This window comes from Rhea americana, unplaced genomic scaffold (assembly GCF_003343005.1).
Source record: "Rhea americana isolate MKP2758 unplaced genomic scaffold, rheAme1 scaffold_14, whole genome shotgun sequence".
In the NCBI taxonomy this organism is placed as follows: Eukaryota; Metazoa; Chordata; class Aves; order Rheiformes; family Rheidae; genus Rhea; species Rhea americana.
In genome coordinates, this window is record NW_028185483.1 from 8,684,659 (window position 1) to 8,704,172 (window position 19,514).

Sequence of the window (19,514 nt, forward strand, 5' to 3'; positions counted from 1 at the left end):
CGGGCCCTGCCGAGGCCCGCTCTGCTGCCGCACGGCCGCCGCGGGAGGGGCTTGGGGAGCGGCGCGGGGGAGGGGGAGCGGGCTGGGGCGGCCTCCCCCCTCCGCCGCGCTCGGTGGGTCAGAGGCGGCCTGGGCAAGCGGCTGCCGCGGGCCGCTTGGCTCAGCACGCCGCCGGGAGGCCGCGCTGCGCGCGTGTCAGCAGGCCGCGGAAAGCCTGCGCGCCTGCGGCCAGGAGCTCCCCGGGAAAAACCCCGTGTGTGGGAGGCCAAGGCCTCGCCGCGCGTGGGGGGGTGGCGCGCGGTTTGAAACACGGGTCTGTGGTAAGAAGGCGGTGGACGGTAAGGGCTGTGGGTGAGAGCGAGCGCTGCGGGAAGCAGGGCACAGCTCCTCTGGTCGCAGCTGGTGTTACCGAGAGGGTGACCTGGCTGCCCAGTGTGGCAGCTAAAGGAGCTAATGTGGTTCTTCGCTGTTCAGGGAACACTGACAGAAGTAAAATTACCTTTAAAAGCTTTTCCAAAAAGGCAGTTGAYAAATGGGAAGGTTTTACAGTTGCTAGAAAGATAAGATACAGTTTGGGAAAATATAGTTTGCTATGGGAAACCTGCTCACTTCCTGAGCAGGAGTCTGTGGGGAGAAGACTTGTGCTAGACTGAAGCATAAGTAGGATCTGTGCTTGGTTCTCCAAGATTCACCTCTGAAGATCTCACACTTGTGAAGATGCACTGATGAAGTGACTTGTGCTTTTAATGATGAGAAAATCTTAGTTTAATTGTAACACTCAGAGTTGGTCCAAATACAAAAGAAGTGATCTTTAGCTGTCCTTGACATGTACAAATTCCTGCGTTAGTGCCGACATTATCACCAGGTACCTGCTGCCTACTGTAGTGCTGAGATTCCATAGTGTTATGATGACGAGGGCTAGACCTGAACTCCCTGTTTATAAAACTGCTCTTGGCAGTGTTGTTCATTTGGGACCTCACTCAGTATTGAAAGAAGAGGTATAATATAATAAACAAAGTTTGCATGTTTATTTGATAGTGTTCCTTCTTCCACTTGGCCTAGTTAAGTCATGAATATGGTTCCCATCTATCAGAGTTAAGACTAAAAGGTTTTTATTTGTGATATTGCCTGTATTGAATGTTCTAGCTTTCCAGGGAGAAGTTAATGCAACTGAAGGAATGAGATAATGTTTTTGAAAGACGTGAATGTCAGTGGCAATATGTTACATGAATGTTGTTACTATCTTTCTGTTTTCCGCCACACCTGATCTCTAGTTAAACTGGTTGTTAGTAGCTTARTATTCTCTAGTCTCTTTATACCATCTTGTAAAATGATTATATATATAGTATAGCTGGATGTAGGATACAATAATTTCTTGTGATGCAGTTAAATGGGCAGGAATCCAGTTCCTATTTCCTGTCTGCCAATGCAAGTCAGTAAATGCGTCATTAGATTAATTCAGAAATTGCCTTGCAAGCTAAAGGATATTGGCTAAACCTGGCAGATTGTGCTGRAAGCTTTCCTGGAAAGAACAGTATAGGATTTTTTTAAAACTAGCTTGTGTGCAGATGTTATTTTTGGTTGCCAACTATGGAAGCTTGATTAAATCTGTGTTATTTCTGACTRTAGCAAAATCATTATTTTTATTTAAAAGAATGACAAATGGTACAGCTGTGATTTTTCTTTTAAGAAAAATTAGTTTATAAACTAAGGAATCTGTTTATTAGGTGTGCTTCTATTAACAGCCTCTGCTTAGTCCTAATACTGAAATTCATAGCTGCAGATGAAGGAACTCATTGTGTCAGCTCTCTTCTTTTAAAACACCCTGTTCAGTATAGCGCTCGTGTGTTTACATCATTGTTGACCTGCGCTGTTGCTAGTGGTGGTTAAAATCTTTGGAAAACTTCCTTAATGAAGGAGTGATGCAAGAGCAAAGCATGTGAAACCAGGACACCACTAGGATGGCACCCTGAGAGCTACATCATAGTTTAATGGTAGATATGTTCATGGCATGATCGGTGTGCAGTATGACTTGCCTTACAGATCTGGTAAGAGCCTGCGAAGGCTCTGGTCTAGCATTTTACCAAGTAACTAAGTGTGTGTYTGTGTGTATTTAGCTGAATCCAGTTCCTTGACCTGTTTTGCAGTGCAGTCCTGCACACAGCTTTGTTGGGACAAACAAGAGCAGGGTCTGCTGTGGTGGGAGCAAGTGGGGCAGGAGAGCAGCATTTCTTGGAGTACTGCTGCGGGGGCTTCTGACCTATCAAGGTGTAATCTCAAAGCAAACAATTATTTAAACATTTTAAAATGAGAGCAGGTGAATGCTTTTGGCATTTTTCACTTTTCAAATCTGATTTTACTAAGGAAGATTAGAGTTCATATTTTATATCTGAAGCGATGTCAGGAAGCATTTTCCTGTGATTATCCTAAACTTGTATCATTAATTTTATGCTGCTCTGGCGTGCCTAAGCATGCTAAATTAGAGACAATCAAGGAAGGTGTGGGTTTTTTTAGAGCAGTTAGTCACCCTCATGTGAAGACATTTTACACCCAGGGGTRAAATGACATCTTTTTCTGTTTACCACTGATGATAACCTTTTCCTAGGTGAATTTTATTTATCTATTTATTTTTTTGGAAGGTGTTCCACGGCCAAGGCTTTTAATGTTGGTATGTAAGTTAAAARAAATGAGTACTAAAAAACGCCATGAAAATCTTGCACTTATAAATTCCTGAATTGCAGTCTGTAGAGTGTCTAATTTYGAGTCTAGTGTATGCCAAAAAGATTTTCTGAGGTTGCCAATATTATTGCTAAGTATTGAGTTGTGAACAAAGGCAGTTTAAACTTCAGAGGCTGAAGCAGTTACCTTCTTTCTGTCCTTGCTTTTACCGATTCTAGTTTTAGGGTGGTTAGAGCTGTCTAGATTTGTGCTGGTCTGTGACAGTGAAGGTAGCATGCTGAGTTAGTAAAGTACAAAGGGAGAAGGCAAACAAGATACTGATGTCTCATACAGGTATATTTCAACACCAGTACTAGTTCTAGACAACTAAAATACACTTTTCTCGTCTGGGTCTTTGCTGTCTAGGGTGCTTTTCTCAGCACTGAGGTGTCTGGGAATTGTTCTTGCTGCTGTTGACCCAGGAACTGATCTGGCTCTTTCCCTTTGCACTAGAGTGCTCAGTCCTGTTCTCCAGCAGGCTTTGTTTTTCTGCCCCTTTGCTGCAGGATAGTAGTGAATTGTCCCCCTCAGGCAACCAAACCAGTGGAATTGTCTGCCATTGTCCCAAATGCACAAGTGGCCTGATTTCAAGCTCAGGAAAATGTATGCACAGATTTTCTTTGGAGTCTTTTTTTCATGGTATGGTTTAGGCTGTTTGAGCAAACAAAGCAAAAAAAAAAAAAAAAAGGGGGGCATAAATGCAGCAAATGAGTTGTAGGAAAAAAAAAATAGGAATCCTTGTTAGAGCCTTTTTGCTTTTGTAGTCCGTGGTCTTGGTTTTTATTGGATACATGCCTGAGTCCCCTGAAGTCAATTCTTGTGGCTCCTTGCCATGAATAAATGCAGTCAGTTTGCCTGTAGTTGGGAGGCTTCATGAGTCTTTGTCCTGTCTTTAGAAATCCAGCTGCTGATCCATTTCTGGTAATTTTGTTCCTTTTGGTCTTGTGGAATGGRTCCCATTATCACAGCTCTCCTGCTGTGCTTAGTAGACTGTGTGGAGTATGGGAAGATTTCCCTTGCACCGTAACCTAAGCATTAGTTGCAAGCAGAAGCAAACRGGTCACCATCTCCTGCAGGGTCCAGTTTTCGTTGGAATTGCAAGAATGAAGACTAGTTTTTGGCCTTTGCCAGTCAGGYGCATTTCAAGTTCAGTCTTGGAGCAACACATCAAATGAGATTCTGAGTTCAGACCTGATTTTTTTAGGTCCTCGTTTTCTCTCCCATTCCCTCATTTAGGTTATTTGACTCCCAATTCACAGTTATTGTTCTGATACTCCTCTCCAGCCTCGGCTAGAAACTCCAGCCTTCCCTCTATTTGAAGACTGTTTATTTTTATATGAAGGCACAAGCAGGTAGCCTATGACATTGTCTGCTTTCTGTTCCTGCTGCCTCCGCAGCACAGGCACTGGTGCTTGTCGGATTCTGCTGTGAGCCAGTTCAGGAGTCTAAAACTAGCAGAAAATCAGTCTTACAAAAAATTACTTTGTTTTTTTTTTGTGTGTGTGTATGGGGGGGGTGAGTGAGTGGGTGGGAGGGGAAGGCTACTTGGTACAATATTTCTCTTACGTTTTTGCCTGTGCTTGTGCAGCCAGACAGTGAACAAGCAGAAAACAACCCTAAAAAAAAAAAGGTTAACTTTCTCTTGAATCAGTGTATGAGTGCTGGCGGAAAGGAGGCAGTGAGATCACATGGGCAGGCAGGAGCCTTGATTTTATACTGAGTGCTGCTGTGAAGCTGCACTCGGAGGCAATTCCAGTGAGCACAGAGGCATGTATTAGGAGTTTTCTCCCATCTGTTTTATTTCCYCTTAAACTAAGCTCTCCCTCTATTATAGGGATTGCATACCACTGTCCTGGTATGGACAGTCCACATACTGCTGTGACCAGTAAAATTCTCAGGTACTCAATATGGAACCACATTATCATCTCATGTTAGTCATAGATAAACTTGAAGCAGATGTTTGGCTGATGTTTAATTTGTGAATTTAGACTGCCAAGTAGGTGATACRAATAGCTGATATTTCTAGACCTGGAGTTCTTGCTTTGTCATCATCAAGCTTGTGACTCTCCACCCTGCCAAACATATCGGAGCAGTCAATCTGGCTGATGTTTTGTCCATTCAGATTGTAATCCTTGTGTTGCAAATTGAACAAAATGGTTAAATAGATGTGAAACCTCAAACATGAGGATTTGGCCTGGCTTAGTATATGGTAAGGTGACTGAGTTCACTTACTYGTATGCATTATAGATTTGTAGTATATAGAACTCCATGTAAATTCCGCTTCTATATTTTTTATCTTTAACAATTTTTCCATTGCATTATATGTGGTACTCTCCATAAATGTAGGATTTAGTTTATGCTGAGAATTTTGATCAGKGTCTCTGTTTTACGGATAGTGTTCTGCTTACAAGAATTTGTGTTACTGAGATTGAGTATCTTCAGAATTGGTAACTTGTTGTTAGAACAGTTTGTGTTTAAGAGCAGTTAAATTTAACCGAAATACCTCACCAAAACTAAAACTATGTAACATTTTGTAACATTTTCTTCCTTAAATCGTAACTTAAAATATTTCAGGCATATGTTAGCAGAGAAGCTAATATTAAATGGTGGAATTTAATATTCTAGATTTTGTGGATTAGTCTAAGGGAAAGACCAGGGCAGTTGCTTGCTTTGTGGCTTGCATATTTTGCTCTGCATATTTTTGTTTCTGCCTATATGCATAAAATATGTGTGTATATATGCACACATACATAAAATGGTACATTCTCTAATTAATCAAGGAAATTCTAAATAATGCATGATTTCTGCTGGATGTCTCTGTAAGGTATGAAACTGTGGCTTAATAACAGCAGTGGTCTCATTTTATGATTCCAGATTAGAGTGATAAAAGCAGTATTAAAGAACAGAAGTTTAGTGGTACATGTTTTAGTGCAGGAATTATTTGTTAGTTGGTGTTGTTTGTGCAACAGTTTCACTAATAATCATAGCAGCTGACTGAGCAGAGGTTGGGGGAAGTTACTTGGTTTTGTAGAAGTGTTGTGAGTTGTAGCAAGAGCAAGATTAATTTGCCAGTGACTTGTAACAAGAGCAGACAGTTAATGGGACAGTGATTGAACAGGACTGGTAGTCTCTTGGGGTGGGGGAAAATATGTGCATGTGTGTATTTGAATGTATTTATAAAACCATGAATTCGTTTAGCTATCATGATTTGTTAGGGAAGGAGTTGTAAAGTTGCACCCATTTGTTGTGACTCRGTGTTTAATAATCATATTTACACTTTGAACATACCTGTGTGTCATAACAATATCTTTTGCCCTCCACTACATTCTATGCAAAAACAGAATGTTCTAAACATGATTTCTTCTGTTTGACCATAGGAAAGGAACATTTAGACTACAAGACAATTAATTTGGCTTTCTGATTTCAGTAAAAAATCCCAGAAGTGGGATGAAATGAACATCATCGCTACATACCATCCAGCAGGCAAAGATTATGGTTTGATGAAAATAGATGAGCCAAGTACTCCTTATCACAGGTAGGCTTGCCAAACAGCTGTCCTAAATAACTTTAATCTTTGATACTAGGCAATATASTAGTAGTTTTGCAGCAAACATGGCCTTTTGGATGATGCAATATTTACTAAAACTATAGCTGACAGACTATGCAATCCTACTGGATATATGTGTTCACAAAGCTGCTAAATAAATCTTACAGTTATCAAGCAGTACTGCCAAAAAGGATGATAAGATCTATGTGTATTAGGCCTTAGATTATTAATGGAATAAGTAAATCTGAATTGTATTGGTTTTCAGGTGATATCTCTCATTTATATAAATGTAAAGCTGTAACTCTTAAATATTTAAATTAGATTTAGAAAACTCTTCAAGTAATAAACAAGCCTTTTAATTGAATGTTGTAAGATTTGGATTGTTTTATCAATTAAATTTTGAGCAGCAAGTTACTGATTACAGCTACTCTTTGTTTGCCTTTGAAGCATGGTAGGAGAAGATGATGAGGATGCAGTGAGTGATTCAGAATCAAATGAGCCCTTAAAAGCAGATGTGTTGACTAAAAAGTAAGTATTGCTATAGAAAACAGACTTAACGTTGAGATAATTTTATCTTTGTAGAAGTAGTTGCTTTTTGGATGGRAAGATGTTGCTGTTCTTAGAAGTCAGACTTTTGCTAACTGCAGTTAAACAAAGTAATTTTCTGTGCTTAATAGTGCCACTGGAATGAAAATGGTCTTTTGCAGAATGTTAGTACACATAAATGTGGCAAAAATACAAAAATACTGGATAAAGCAGTCTGTATGAGTATTCTGAAATTTATGTATTTTAGATTGTGAAAGCTGGCTTGCTTCTTCAGTGTTTTCTATTACATGTTTTATGTAGACTAGCAGCTGCAGCTGAAGGTAAGGGACCTAAGATCCTAGCAAAGCAGGAGGAAAGCAGTGAGGAGGAGGAAGATGATGATGAAGAATTAACACCTGAAGAACGAGGTAGGCATAATTCCCCCCCCCCCAAGTAGTTTTAGCTTTTTGGGAGAACTACTTGGAAAGGAAAGGTAATAGCTAGTATAAAGGTGTTGTCATTTAAAAGTGGAGATACTTCACCTTTCCTTAGTTTCCTCCTAACTGGAGGTAAGTTARGATTAGAAATAAGTATCACTGGCTGTTCAGTCAGGACTGTTTGGTTTGGGATCTACATATAAAGAGGAAGCTTGCTGCTGCTGGATGACCCCTTGTATACAAGCTTAAGGTGTGTAAATTCCTTTTAAGAAACCAGGAGTTCTTACAGGAGGGGCTTTTTTGTTTTGGGGATGAGGGAGTATTCCTTAATAGGGCCACATTTCAGGTAGAATTAAGGATTTAATGAGTACTACTGCAATTAAAGCACTACTAATTGCTTAGAAATAAATAGATGCTTTTTGTTTTTATGTTAGCTTCAAATCAACTGGTAGATGGATCTAGCAAGAAAACTATAAATATTCCAAAACAAATTGACTCATGCGTCTTCAGCAGAGATGCTATTCTGCCTTAGCTTGGGCTAGAACATTTTGAGGATACAGTTGAACAATAATACTTCTAAGGTTTCAAGCTTGTGTTATCTAGCTGTTGCTTCTCATATTTCCTAGCCCCATTCATCAGCTTTGAGCGTCTAATCTTACAATTCTGGTGAGGAAGACAAAAACAGTGTTGGGGCTGCCAAGAAGCAGAGTTTAATTTGATTAAAGTGAGTTACTGCCAGACCTGTTATGGGAATGTTGGATATATAGAGAAAAGTTAGGCTKCAAGCCATGGGGAAAGTGGAAAATATTTTCTTCCATGCTTAGTAAATGCATCTCAGATAATTGGCCTTTGGTAATTAGCCAATAGTCGATTTAGATATCTGCAGAAGTTCATTTTCTAGCATACCAGTGATGTCTCATTTACCCATAAGTTTGCTTAAAATGAGACTTGTGTAACTTTGGAATTTCTTGCATGGTTCCTAGATGCTTTTCTTGATCAGACTTGCTCTCACTTGCAGATAGGTTCTTTAATAGCACTCTAGCCACTTCAGTGCGTTAACTGTTAGGCCTTTTAAGTCAGACTTGTTTGATAGAAATTTCACTGCTTGAAGAACGTGCTGCAAATTCAAGTGTTGGCTGATGGTGTAAAGAATATTTTTAAAGTGGGAGTGAAACTSACCTGGGAAGTAGTTAATGCTCATGTGTCTCTGAAGAGAAAATAAGCTGATTAAAATATCAATTCAGTATTTAGATTTCTTTGTCCACAGAAAAGAAGAAACAGTTTGAAATGAAGAGAAAGATGCACTAYAATGAAGGGCGAAATATCAAACTGGCAAGACAGCTTATTGCGAAAGAACTACATAGTGAAGATGATGAGGATGAAGATGAAGAGATGCATGATGCTGCAGATGTAGAAACAATGAACACGGAAGCAACTGAACATGGTGAGCTGCTGATTAATCAAAAAGCATATTTAAGTATTGATAGTCTTTTCAGCTATTGGAAAATCAATAGACTTAAGTGTAAGAATGARTAGAAAAGGGAAATTATGTATGTAATGCTTAATGTGTAATATTGTGTGCTGTCTTGATAGATTTGTAGAATGCTACTAAAAATATTAAGGATGAGGGCTTTTTTTTATTGTTGTGGCACAACAGAAAAGCAAGCACTCCTGCTTGAGGACAGTRCTATTTCCACAGCATAACTGACTCTTGGTACTGAAGCTGAAAGCATTATTTTTAGAGGAAGAGTGTCTTATACAGAATTTTTCAAGGTGTGGCCTCATGGGAGAGCCTTATGGGTTCACTTTCCATTCTGCTCCCAAACCATGCTTTAGTGATCAGTGCGAGACTAGCATGACTGCTTCTTCCCTGTTGAGAATAGGATCCTTGTTTTCATAAGAATTACTGTATATCTTACTGTAACTTAAAACTATGATGTTAGGACGTCAGTATGTGCTTGTGCTTAAGCAGTAACACACTTTTGTACTATGGGATAAGCAGCTCAGCCTTCCTCTTGGCTGGGAAACTAAGAAAGCTAAGAAATCTGGGACTTGTAGCTGGGAACTGTTTCTAGAACCTGCTTCAGAGCTGTCTCTTGATATTAATTTGATAGCTAGAGGCTGACACCTTCTCTTCTGTCCCTAAGCTTCACTGTGAGTGAAAATTGTAGACTATGTAATAAAAGCAGTCTCTGAATTTGTGGAGGCCTTCTGGTGAATAACTACAGTTTTTTAGTTACTACCTATATGTGTAACAGCACTCTGAACAAGCTCTTAGCATGAAGAAATGGACATCTCTGCTCGTGAGACTAGTGGCAATGAATGTTAAAGTTTGTAAGCCTCATTCTTCTGTTGCTTGGCAAAGTTGTGAGACATTAGCACAGTCTGCAGACTTGGGAAGATGCTGCACGGGTTTAAATTGGTTCACATTTGCTTTTTGCAACAGTGTGAACTAAGAACTGTTCTAAAATGAGTTTAAAATCTGTATAATAAGGTGACTTGCAAAGTTGGATTTTTTTTTAAAAAAAATCTGTCGATTGCACATTTTAGTTCTACTATTTATTATAAGAGGCCTAATGCCCTCATAATTGCTGAAGGGTCGTTTGGTATATGTCTGAGACCCATTAGTTGGTTGACTTCCTTAGAATATGCCTTGCAATGGCTATTTACTAGAACTTCACTCTCCAGGGGAAAGGAGGGCTCCAGTAGCATCCTTATGACCTTTCTACATGGCCTGAAGCTGCCATCTTTCTGCACTCTGCTGTAAAACAGGGAGGTAACTCCGTTCCCCAGCTGCATTCTCCAGTGGAAAAAGGCACACCTTTGCAGCATTTTTCCATCTCTATTGTTGAAGTCCATTCCACCTTGCTTCATAACCCMGCTTCTGAGCCACCAATGGTAATTACCAGTTTTAGACTGCTTATGGCTGATAGACTCCATAAATGTAACTGCCAGTTTATCAACCCATTAACTCTACCTGGTTCACTCTATGGCTTACAGAAACACTATTTCTGTATATTTTCACATATTTCTCAATTTTCCATTTTTGTTTTATATCACTCTGCTTAACAAAACTTAGTGTTTTATTCTCTCTTAATTTTTGATCTGTGTACTTGATCAGCTCCTCAGAGGTTAAATAGCGGTCTCACTTCTGCAATGGCTCATGAATTAAATGGCCTCCAAACTGATTGTGTGTGACTCTAGGGTGAAAAGATGATGGAATCTAGTCAAAATTGTGTTAATAAACATCAGCTCCATGTCTTTCATCATTGCCCATATTTTAAAATATTTCCTACACTGAGACTGATAAATGTTCATATACTTTAGCCCTGCTGAAGTAATGCCAAGGTTTTACTGAAATAACCTTTGTGGAGATGATCTGTCTTGAGCATTCTCTTGTCTTTATTYTGAGGGCTCCTTTCTTGTAAATGTTAATTAAATGTTTTTTTTGAGCCACAGAGCTCTTTTAAAAATAGCTGGTTTTAAAACTTTCTTAGATTCTTTGCTAATCTCTGTTTTTGGCTATACTAGGCAATTGGATTTAATTACTATTTCAATCTGTTTTTTTCCTTTATGGAAGTGGATCAAAATACAGTTAATATTCTTGTTCCTAAGTTTCTCCCTTTAGGACTGTGAGCATATCAGGATGCTTTTTGATCATTCTGAAACTATGTGGAAAGATTGCTCATCTGGATGTCCTTCAAAGTGCTCTTCAGCTGCAAATCATTGTATTTTACTGTGTTTTTTTTAGAGCAGAGCGRGAGAGTTTTCTTTACTCAATGTATTGGGTGAAGTTACCTGATTATGCAGGATATCACACCTGTGAGGGCTTATTTTGGCTTCAGTCTATTAAACTGYCTAACAGCTCTGATACTTTCTTTTTAACAACAATGGAAATGTCTGCCTTTTTCTGTGTGATGTTTTGTAGATACATTTTAATTATTTCTTTCATTTGACTTCAATTCTTTTGAAGTTGTGGAAATCATTTGGTGATGTGGCTACCACTCATATTAGGTCTTGGACTGGGTGTAAATTTACATAAGAAAGAACTGGCAGCAGGGTCTATTTCTTCCACTGCAATAATGTGCCTTTTTTATAGTAGTGATGATCATTCCAGGTAAATCTGTGACCCAAGAGTGGTTTCTTGGTAGTCTGTTGTGAATTTGGGGTTCTACTGGCTCCTAGATTGTTATTCAGGTGATTTGAGAGCCTCTTGTCATTTGGAATTTGTCTGTCCATGAAGATCCCTTAAAGGTTCTGAGCTTGTCTTGCCAGATACTCCTTTCCACCATCTAATCCTGCCTGAGTTTTTTTGTTTGTTTGCATAAAACTAGCAGTTCTCCTGATTTCTGCAAATCCTTCTTGTTATGTCTCTGCTGAGAAAGGGGCTGATGTCTTAGGGTAGGTTTTTAAGAAGGCTTCTGTCAGGTACCACCAAGACTGCTAATATAAGTTGCCCTTCTTGGTTACAGACTGAGATTTCTTGCTGATTGAAATGAAGATGGCCAGTCCAGTCAGTAATGRTGAGAACTGTATGTCTTTCCCCCTACTTTCATCCTGGGCTAGCAAGCTTTTTCAGTGGATGGATCATTCCTTCCTTGCCTCAAGTAGGTGTCCCATATCTGTGCGTACAGATACTACCAGCAAAGCTTTCTGGAGGAAAAGAACTATGTTAAAGTTGCAATAGGCTGCACTGGGATTGTTTACTTTGGCCTCTTTGGAAATTCTCTGGCTACACCCGATTTATGRCTCCAGGAACAATGTGGTAGACTTTGCCAGCAAAATAGTGACCATCATCCCTTTCTACACTTTTCCTTTAAAAATGCTCTGAGATCAGTGAAAGAAAGACTCCTGATACGGGTTGATTTAAGAATGAGGACTTCAGTGCAGACTTGATTTTACTTCTGCTGTACAAAAGCTTATTTCCGCAGAAGAGATGAGGGTGTGCTCTGTAGCAAGCCCATTGACAAGCAGTAAAACTTTTGTCCTCAGCTTATGGTGTGTTTAGCTATTCACTGCTGTGATAACCCTACTCAGATACTGTGATCAGCTTAGCTGTCAGCTGACTGGGTGTGCTCTTTTGGCCTTTGGCAGATACAGAATGCATTGTGTTTTCTTAAACCATAGTCAGCATCCTCATAAAGATGACTTAAGTGAGATGGCCAGGAGCATACACAAATTGGTTTTGCTTGTCAGTTATACTATTCACTTATTAAACGGCACATGTGACTAAGTCATGCCCAAGCCTAACCAGCCACTGGCTTTTTTTTTTTTTTTTTTTTTTTTAAAGAAAAGATGATCATCTGGACTTGTCTTTCTCTGGTCTTTGCTTTATGCCACCAAGTATATTTCTCTTCTAAAGCAGAATTAGGGTTGGCTTTTTCATAACAAAAGCTCTGAGAAGGAACCTTCTCTTTATTACTTTCTGCCATGTAGTGCATAAGATCTTTGGTTCAAATCAGTGACTTTAATGATTTCTTGAACAGCATAACAGACTGCTCCATTTATTAGCTTGGTTTGGTTTAAAATATCTCATCTGGAATTGAAATTTGACCTGAAGACCTTGTGTTTACAGGAACTTCATATGTTARTTTTGCATATTGGTATCTGTAACACTTGGGCTAATAGCTCCCACGTAGAGGGGTGGCCAACATTCAGTGCTGCTGTGATATGCAAAACAGTAGCTTCAGAATGTGAGGGTGAAATAACTATTTTGGAGGTTACTGCACTCTTGGACTAACAGCATATGTAAGCTGCAAAGATGGGACATACTTTTCGGTTGACAAACATTACCTGCGGGGAAAAAGATGATTTCAGCAGTGTGGCTTTTTTTTTTTTCTTTTTCTTTTTTCTTTTTTTTTTAATTACTCAATGAGCATGAATAGTTATCTATTCTTGTAATCTTTCTTATGCAGCACATACTACTAGTGACCAGCTGGGAAGTAGAGCGCACAGCATAGAAGAAATCTGTCCAGAACTGTAACTGCTTGTCAAAGACAAATATAAACACTGCTTCATGATCTTTTGCAATTATGGCTCGTAAATATCAAGAAGCATATCAGTTACAATGTTGTATTGCCAAGAATGTTAATTTTAGACTTGTTCATTAGGCAGAAAAAACTGTCTAATTGATTTATTCTYGTGCCTAGTATTTCATGGAGAATACTGCTTTATCATCTGTTCAACCAGAATGGCATTCCCTGTATGTATAACGCTGATTATCTTGCGTCATGTACTGTTGCTCTTCATGCTTTGAAACACAAGACAGTATCTTTGTTTTTTTCACTATTTATTTGACAATGTTCTAGGTGTGGTATCTCCTATGAAAGGGTTTGGAATTCAAGAGCCAAACGGTACAGCATACATTGGATTGACATGCACGCTATTTATCAGATGTGTTAAGCAGTTTAAAAAGGGATTATTTAAGTTTTACAACTTTTTYTGTAGAATTTTGACTGGTTAATCTAGATTTCAGTATGTTATTACCTGTATTTTCCCAGTCTCTAGAAGAAGAGCTGTATTATTTTTAAGAGCTGTGTTTGGAATCAATTACTAGTTTCTGACTAAGGCAGTACTAACTTCTGGTGGAAGGATGTTTTTACACTGGAAATGCGCTAACTTGAACTTTGTGTTTAACTGTCATCTATCTTTTCCATTGGGACTTGATTTTTTGGAGCTCTCTTGGTTTATCTTGAGAACATGGAAGTTCCCTCCAACTTATCTTTTTAAAACCACATCAACTGTCACTCTTCTTGCTCTTGTCCTAAACTTCTGGACTTTTCCAGTTGCATGAAAAGTAAATACTTACCTGAAGTAAACCACCTATTTAGGAGGAAATCCACATCAGGACTGTGGAGACAGGAGGGATTTAAGCTCTGTCTGCTCTTTATATAAAATTTAACTGCTGATGATCTTATACCCTCTTGGTGTTTGTACCCTCTATACTGAATACCACTGGTCTAAATCTTTCTGAATCCAATGTAACTTGCAGCAGCTGCTTTTGCAAACAAAGTTTGTTTGGAAGGATAGAAGACTGCCTAATTCAAATGCTGTTTACAATATAGTTGGATAGCTCCTGTAAAGAGGGATTTTTGAACCTCCAAATTACTGTAAAAACTTCCCACTCAATGGATTTTGACTGGTGAATGTTATAGTATTCAAAATAGTTCTTGGTTTTTATTACACAAATGAAGTATACACTTAAGCTTTAGCTTGTTTATGGAATACATTGTTTATCTTAATTTTGATCCGAATTTGATATGTTGCAAAAATCCATATAACTATATGGAACTATTTTAAAATGTCTTTTTGTCCACTGTATATGTGAAGTTTGAATAAAGGAATGAAAGTTATTTTAGTTATCTGTGTTCTCAAGCGTGAGCTTTCGTGAAATCTCAGAACACATTGAGAATGAGTAAAGCAGTGACACGCAGTCATTGAAAGATGTTCTGCAGGAATAATCCATTAGAATGAATATATTGCCAAAGATGTTCATATGAACTGTGGTAAGTAGGTGTAGTGGTGTGTGCCTTTCCTAAATCTCTTTTCTCCTTAGCAGGTAACAGGATTGCCAGCTGTGGGATATTTAGTCTAGATTCTAAAGACCTGAATCAGACCTAAGAGCATCTTTTCACAAGAAAGAGTTGAACTCTTGATTCAATCCAGTGTGGTGATGCTACCTTTTCAGTAATAGTGAGTGCTGTTTCTTATTGTATCAAACATGGTAATTTCTATAGAATAAGCAGGGCTAAGAGTGAGCATTTTAACACTTCTGACTTCCAAAGTCATTTATTGTAGCTTTAAGTTTGGCTCACAAATACAGGATTTCAAAATCTAAAGTTTATATTCTGTATATGTTAGTTGCAGTGCTCAGACTGCTGCTGTGTCTGCACGGCTGTGTGCAGACTGACCTGTTTTTCCGATTGGCTGAACGATGGCCCTCTCTGCTTCGGCCGGAGCAGTAAGTCCTACTGAGCAATTAGTATCACTTAAGTGTGACTTTCAGATTGGAATACAAATGTGTTAAAATTTTGACGGATGTGGATGAGTAATACAGATGTCTTCTTGCTCTTAGTGATGAGGTCAGCCAGTGGCTGTACCCAAAATTGGGGCACAAACCATCAGCAGCAGCTCTTACTGAGCAAAAATCCTCCTTCCCCCTCTTCTTCCTTATCCTGATCCTCCATGACCTCATTTTCACTTTGTGCTCAATGAGGGTGCTTTGCACCCTCCAGTGCTTGCGAAGCATAGTGCTTAACAAACAAAACCTTTGCTGTGTTTCAGTAAAGACCTTTCCAGTAGTGATTTCCAAAATCCTGGATGAAATCAGGCTGTAGCTGTGGGAGAGGTACAGTACATGCAAATGCATGAAGTTGGTTTTGAATGAGACTCAGTGTCATTGTTCTGATTCATTCAGATCATTTGTCCCTTCATCAGATGTTTGGGTGATTTCCCCTTTGCTGTGTCACCAATCCCCAAGTTTTAGTCATATACCATTTTGTTATAACTTATGTTGATTTTAGTTATGGGCTTTATTAAAGCTTCTATAGCCCTTTTCACTTTTTTTCAGTGAAAACAAAAATACGGTTTATCCTTCTGCTTCATCTCACTCATCTGGATTGCAACCTAATCTACCTGCTGCTTCTGTACCTAAAGCTTCATTTAATTGAGAGGCTGATTACTTGATTTTATCCAGCCTTTTACACCTTCATGCATTTTAGAGGTTAAAATACCTGTAGTTACTGCAAAGTAAACTTAGCTACTCTGTACAATTTTTATTACAGAGGGATATCTGACTTGTATTTTGGAAATACTAACTATAGTTCCCTGTTGAATGGGGGCAAAAGAGAAGAAATGCCCTTCCTCTTTTTACATTTGATAGGGATTTAGCTTGATGGAGGTTTTAATACTGTGGTGCATTTGGTAGAGGCTCAGTTGTACAGCAATGAGTGGTGTAAAGAAGAAACAGAAAACCTTTCCTTCTTTCCCCCTCCCCCCAAATAATGTGGAAATTGAGCCCCAGAGCATCCTAACTGTGAGGCTTTTCACACAGGTTTATTTTACTCCTTAGGAAGTATCCTATTTAGAGGAAATACTTTCAGTGTGCTCCCAGTTGGATGATCGCTCACCAATAACAGTGTTAATTGTCGTTTGTTTATTTTTTTTTTAACTTCATCACACTGGATGGTACCTAGTTCAGAGAAACTGTATGTATTTTTTACAGCTCTCTAGCCCTCATATTGGAGTTATATAATCTTCCCAGAGCAATTTCTATTATATGCTTTTTGTGGTATTTATTATGATACAGTCTCACAAATATACTTATTTTGTTTGAAATCAGTATCAAGTGTCACAAAGTAAATAAAACTGTTCCCTTCATTACTGCTTTTGGCACTAATAGATGTATTGGATTGACTTTAGCAGATTTTTTTAAAAAACTGTCAGCTCTTATAATGTTTGCAGGTGGGCTTATTTAATGAGTATTTAAACCAATATTGCAGTTTCCTCATCACTGCAAAGGAGGAAGGTCTCTTGAATATTTCAGTGCAAGTTTGGTGTACTTTAGTTTGTAGGCATTTTCAAATTTYGCGTATTGTCAGACCACTGAAACACGAGAACAGATCTGGGAACCTCAGTGAAGAATTTAAAACAGCACTTGCACAGAAGGAGGTTGTGCTTTTCATAGTAATTACTGTGTGTGTTGTAGGATTAAAGCATGGCTCTGGTGTTTTAATTACATGGTCAGCATTGAGGTAATCACTCACTTGAATTGAGTAATAAAAAGTGACTAACACCAACTATTCCTGAAGAAGCAATATTGTATTCAGAAAGAGCTGGGCTCTCTAAATTGCACAGTTAAATTGGAAAGTGGATTTCACAATGTAAATGCAGCCTAGATAATACAAAGATTTCTTAACCTGCTACGTTTCCTACATGAAGAGACAGCTTATGAAAACATAGTCATTTCATATTGAATTGGATCTGACATTTCACAATTAAAAAACTCCTGAACCACAGGTGAGTAAATCAAAAAGCTTCAAATGGTTTCTGTGAAAGGACACTAATAAAAGTTAAGGTAGTATAGTTAGAGCAGGCATTTGAGCTGTTTTCCAGGAGAGAAGCCTTATGTGCAGTCTCTCCCCTTGAGACCAAAAAGAAATTGGGGGAGAGAGAAGGTCTACAAATAGAAGGGGATAAAAAATAAACAGGTGACATGCAGGGTGACTGATGGCATGAAGAGGAGTGCTGTCCCAGGCTGCTCAGCAGTGGGAGYGCGGGTCTGTGTGGAGTTGGGTTGCAGCTGCCCCAGGTGCGCGGGGTGACGAGCGAACAGCATCAGCTTTGCAACTGTGGGATTTGGCCCTGACTTGGCATGATGTCGTGTTGTCTTTGCCACAATTAACTTGAGTTAGTGATTTGTACTCTGTCCCTGCCTTTGATAATTTGCAATGAGGGCTGATGCAACTTTTTCTTTGTGTGTGTGTGTGTTTTTTTTTTTTTTCCAGCTGGGAACAGTAAGAAGTGCCAAAAATTGTTAAAGCTGTTTTTCTCACTGTTTTCTCTTAAAGGATCAGGGATCAGGAATAAAGGTCTGCAATCCTTCATTTCAAAGAGGGGGATGGGACCAGCTGGGTATTTTTTGCTGTATCTGTGATGCAGCTGTTCTGCTGTTTGAAAAGCCTTCAAAAAATACTCTCAGGCAGAAGCTGCATACAAACCCCCCAAAGGCATGCTTGATATTCTTTCCATAGAAAAAAAATCTGCTATTGAACTTTCTTCTTCAAAAACAACTTTGAATCTGTGGTAAGTAACACACTTAAAAAGTGTATGAACTATTTCCAGCATCGAGAACTTCAAAGTAAATAAGAGTTGAGAGCCATAACTTCTTCAAGGTGGATTTAAAAGTTGTTCCTGCATCATGCAGAACTGTCACCTGTATGCTTTTGCCTTAGCAGTGGCAGAAATAATAATAATAATAAAAAAGGTAAAATTTCTACCTAGAAGGATTGTTCTATTTTCCGTGACGCATCAGGAAGAGGAACGCCACTAAGCAAAGTAACAAATGGCTGCAGGCTTCACCCCTTTCTGCTAGCCCGGAGGACTCGTGCGGAGAGGGAGCAGCTGTGGAGGTGTCCTGACTGGCCAGGCGGGTTTCGTGTTTCAGCAGCCGGGGGCGAGGGGAGCCCTGCAGCCCCAAAMTGTCGAGTTTCCTCAGAGGCCAGCGAAGCGCCGTGGCACCCAAAGGGCTTCGTGTCGCCCGCTGACCGTCATCTGTTTTTTTTCCTGTTCTATAAATATTCTTAATAGGTACTTTACTGCCTGCGCGCCTTGCTCGGCGGCCTCCCCACGCTGYGCAGCTGGCTGCCGCTAAATAAATCGCGTCGCGACAGCCCGCGGCAGAAGACTTCAATTTTTTTTTAAAAAAAAGTTACTCTTGTTGACTAACGGTCAACTAACASTTGTTTATTCCCTCGCGAGCTGGAAAAGAGGCAAACGGAGAAGGGCCCGCGTACGAACGCACAGGCACTAGCAGCGCGGGCCTGTCGCGACAGGGCGCACTAGCGGCGCGGGCCCCTCGCGACAGGGCCACCCACCGCGACGGCCGAGCGCCCTGCCCCGCCCACCCCGGAGCAACGTCATCCTGACGCGAGCGCACGGGCCGCCGCGTCTCCCGCCGGCGCCGCGAGCGACAGGCGGGCCAGCCTATGGCAGTGGGGGGGCGGCCCCTCTCCGTGGTTATGAGCGCTGGGATTGGTCTTCCGGGCAGCCGTGGCAACAGAGCTCGCCGATTGGCGCTTGGCCAGCGGCCGTTGTTCGGTTGGTTGCGCCGGTGTCACTCTCTCGGATGCACGACGGGGAAAACGTCCGTGAGCGCTCGGTGGTTGGCTGCCTCCTCCGAGTGGCCCGGTTATTGGGCGGTTTTAGTGTACGCCCTCCCCTCGCCCTTCGCGATTGGTCCGGATGCTTGCTTTATCCTGTGACTGGATGCGCTCGTTGTCACTCTTCCTTCCCCAGAGCGGATTGAGGAAGCCCCGCCTATGCTGCCCCCTCGTTGGCTGATCCCGCCGTGCCTTGCTTCCCATTGGTCGGCGTAGCCGTCAGTTGGCAACGGGCGCGGGAGGGGGCCGAGGGGCTGTGGGCACGGCGCTACAGCCGCCGCCGCCGCCCCGCGGCTGGGCCCGGCCGTCCCTCTGCGCCGCTGCCATGAGCCCCGCCCCCGCCTAGCCCCGCCCGGCGGCAGCGCTGCGCTCCGGCTCCGGCTCGGGCTCCGGCTCGGGCTCGCCCCG

The 19,514-nt window shown here is 40.6% G+C and overlaps 1 protein-coding gene across 5 annotated transcripts; it reads left to right on the forward strand.

The window, feature by feature from the left end:
- The first annotated feature begins 6,108 nt into the window (after window positions 1-6,108).
- Window positions 6,109-18,161, forward strand: PPP1R2 (protein phosphatase 1 regulatory inhibitor subunit 2). Of its 5 annotated transcripts, none has more exons than XR_014895039.1 (6): window positions 6,112-6,253; window positions 6,713-6,793; window positions 7,112-7,218; window positions 8,495-8,671; window positions 14,783-15,187; window positions 17,796-17,846. XR_014895039.1 is itself a non-coding variant. In XM_085298662.1 (5 exons), the coding sequence occupies exons 1-5, from the start codon at window positions 6,171-6,173 to the stop codon at window positions 17,879-17,881; spliced, it is 534 nt and encodes a 177-aa protein (XP_085154788.1). In that variant the 5' UTR covers window positions 6,109-6,170; the 3' UTR covers window positions 17,882-18,161. The 5 variants fall into 5 exon arrangements, 3 of the variants coding, with proteins under 3 accessions (XP_085154788.1, XP_085154790.1, XP_085154789.1); XR_014895038.1 differs by lacking the exon at window positions 17,796-17,846 and having other exon boundaries at window positions 14,783-14,919; window positions 15,088-16,642; XM_085298662.1 differs by lacking the exon at window positions 14,783-15,187 and having other exon boundaries at window positions 6,109-6,253; window positions 17,796-18,161.
- Window positions 18,162-19,514: the final 1,353 nt, after the last annotated feature.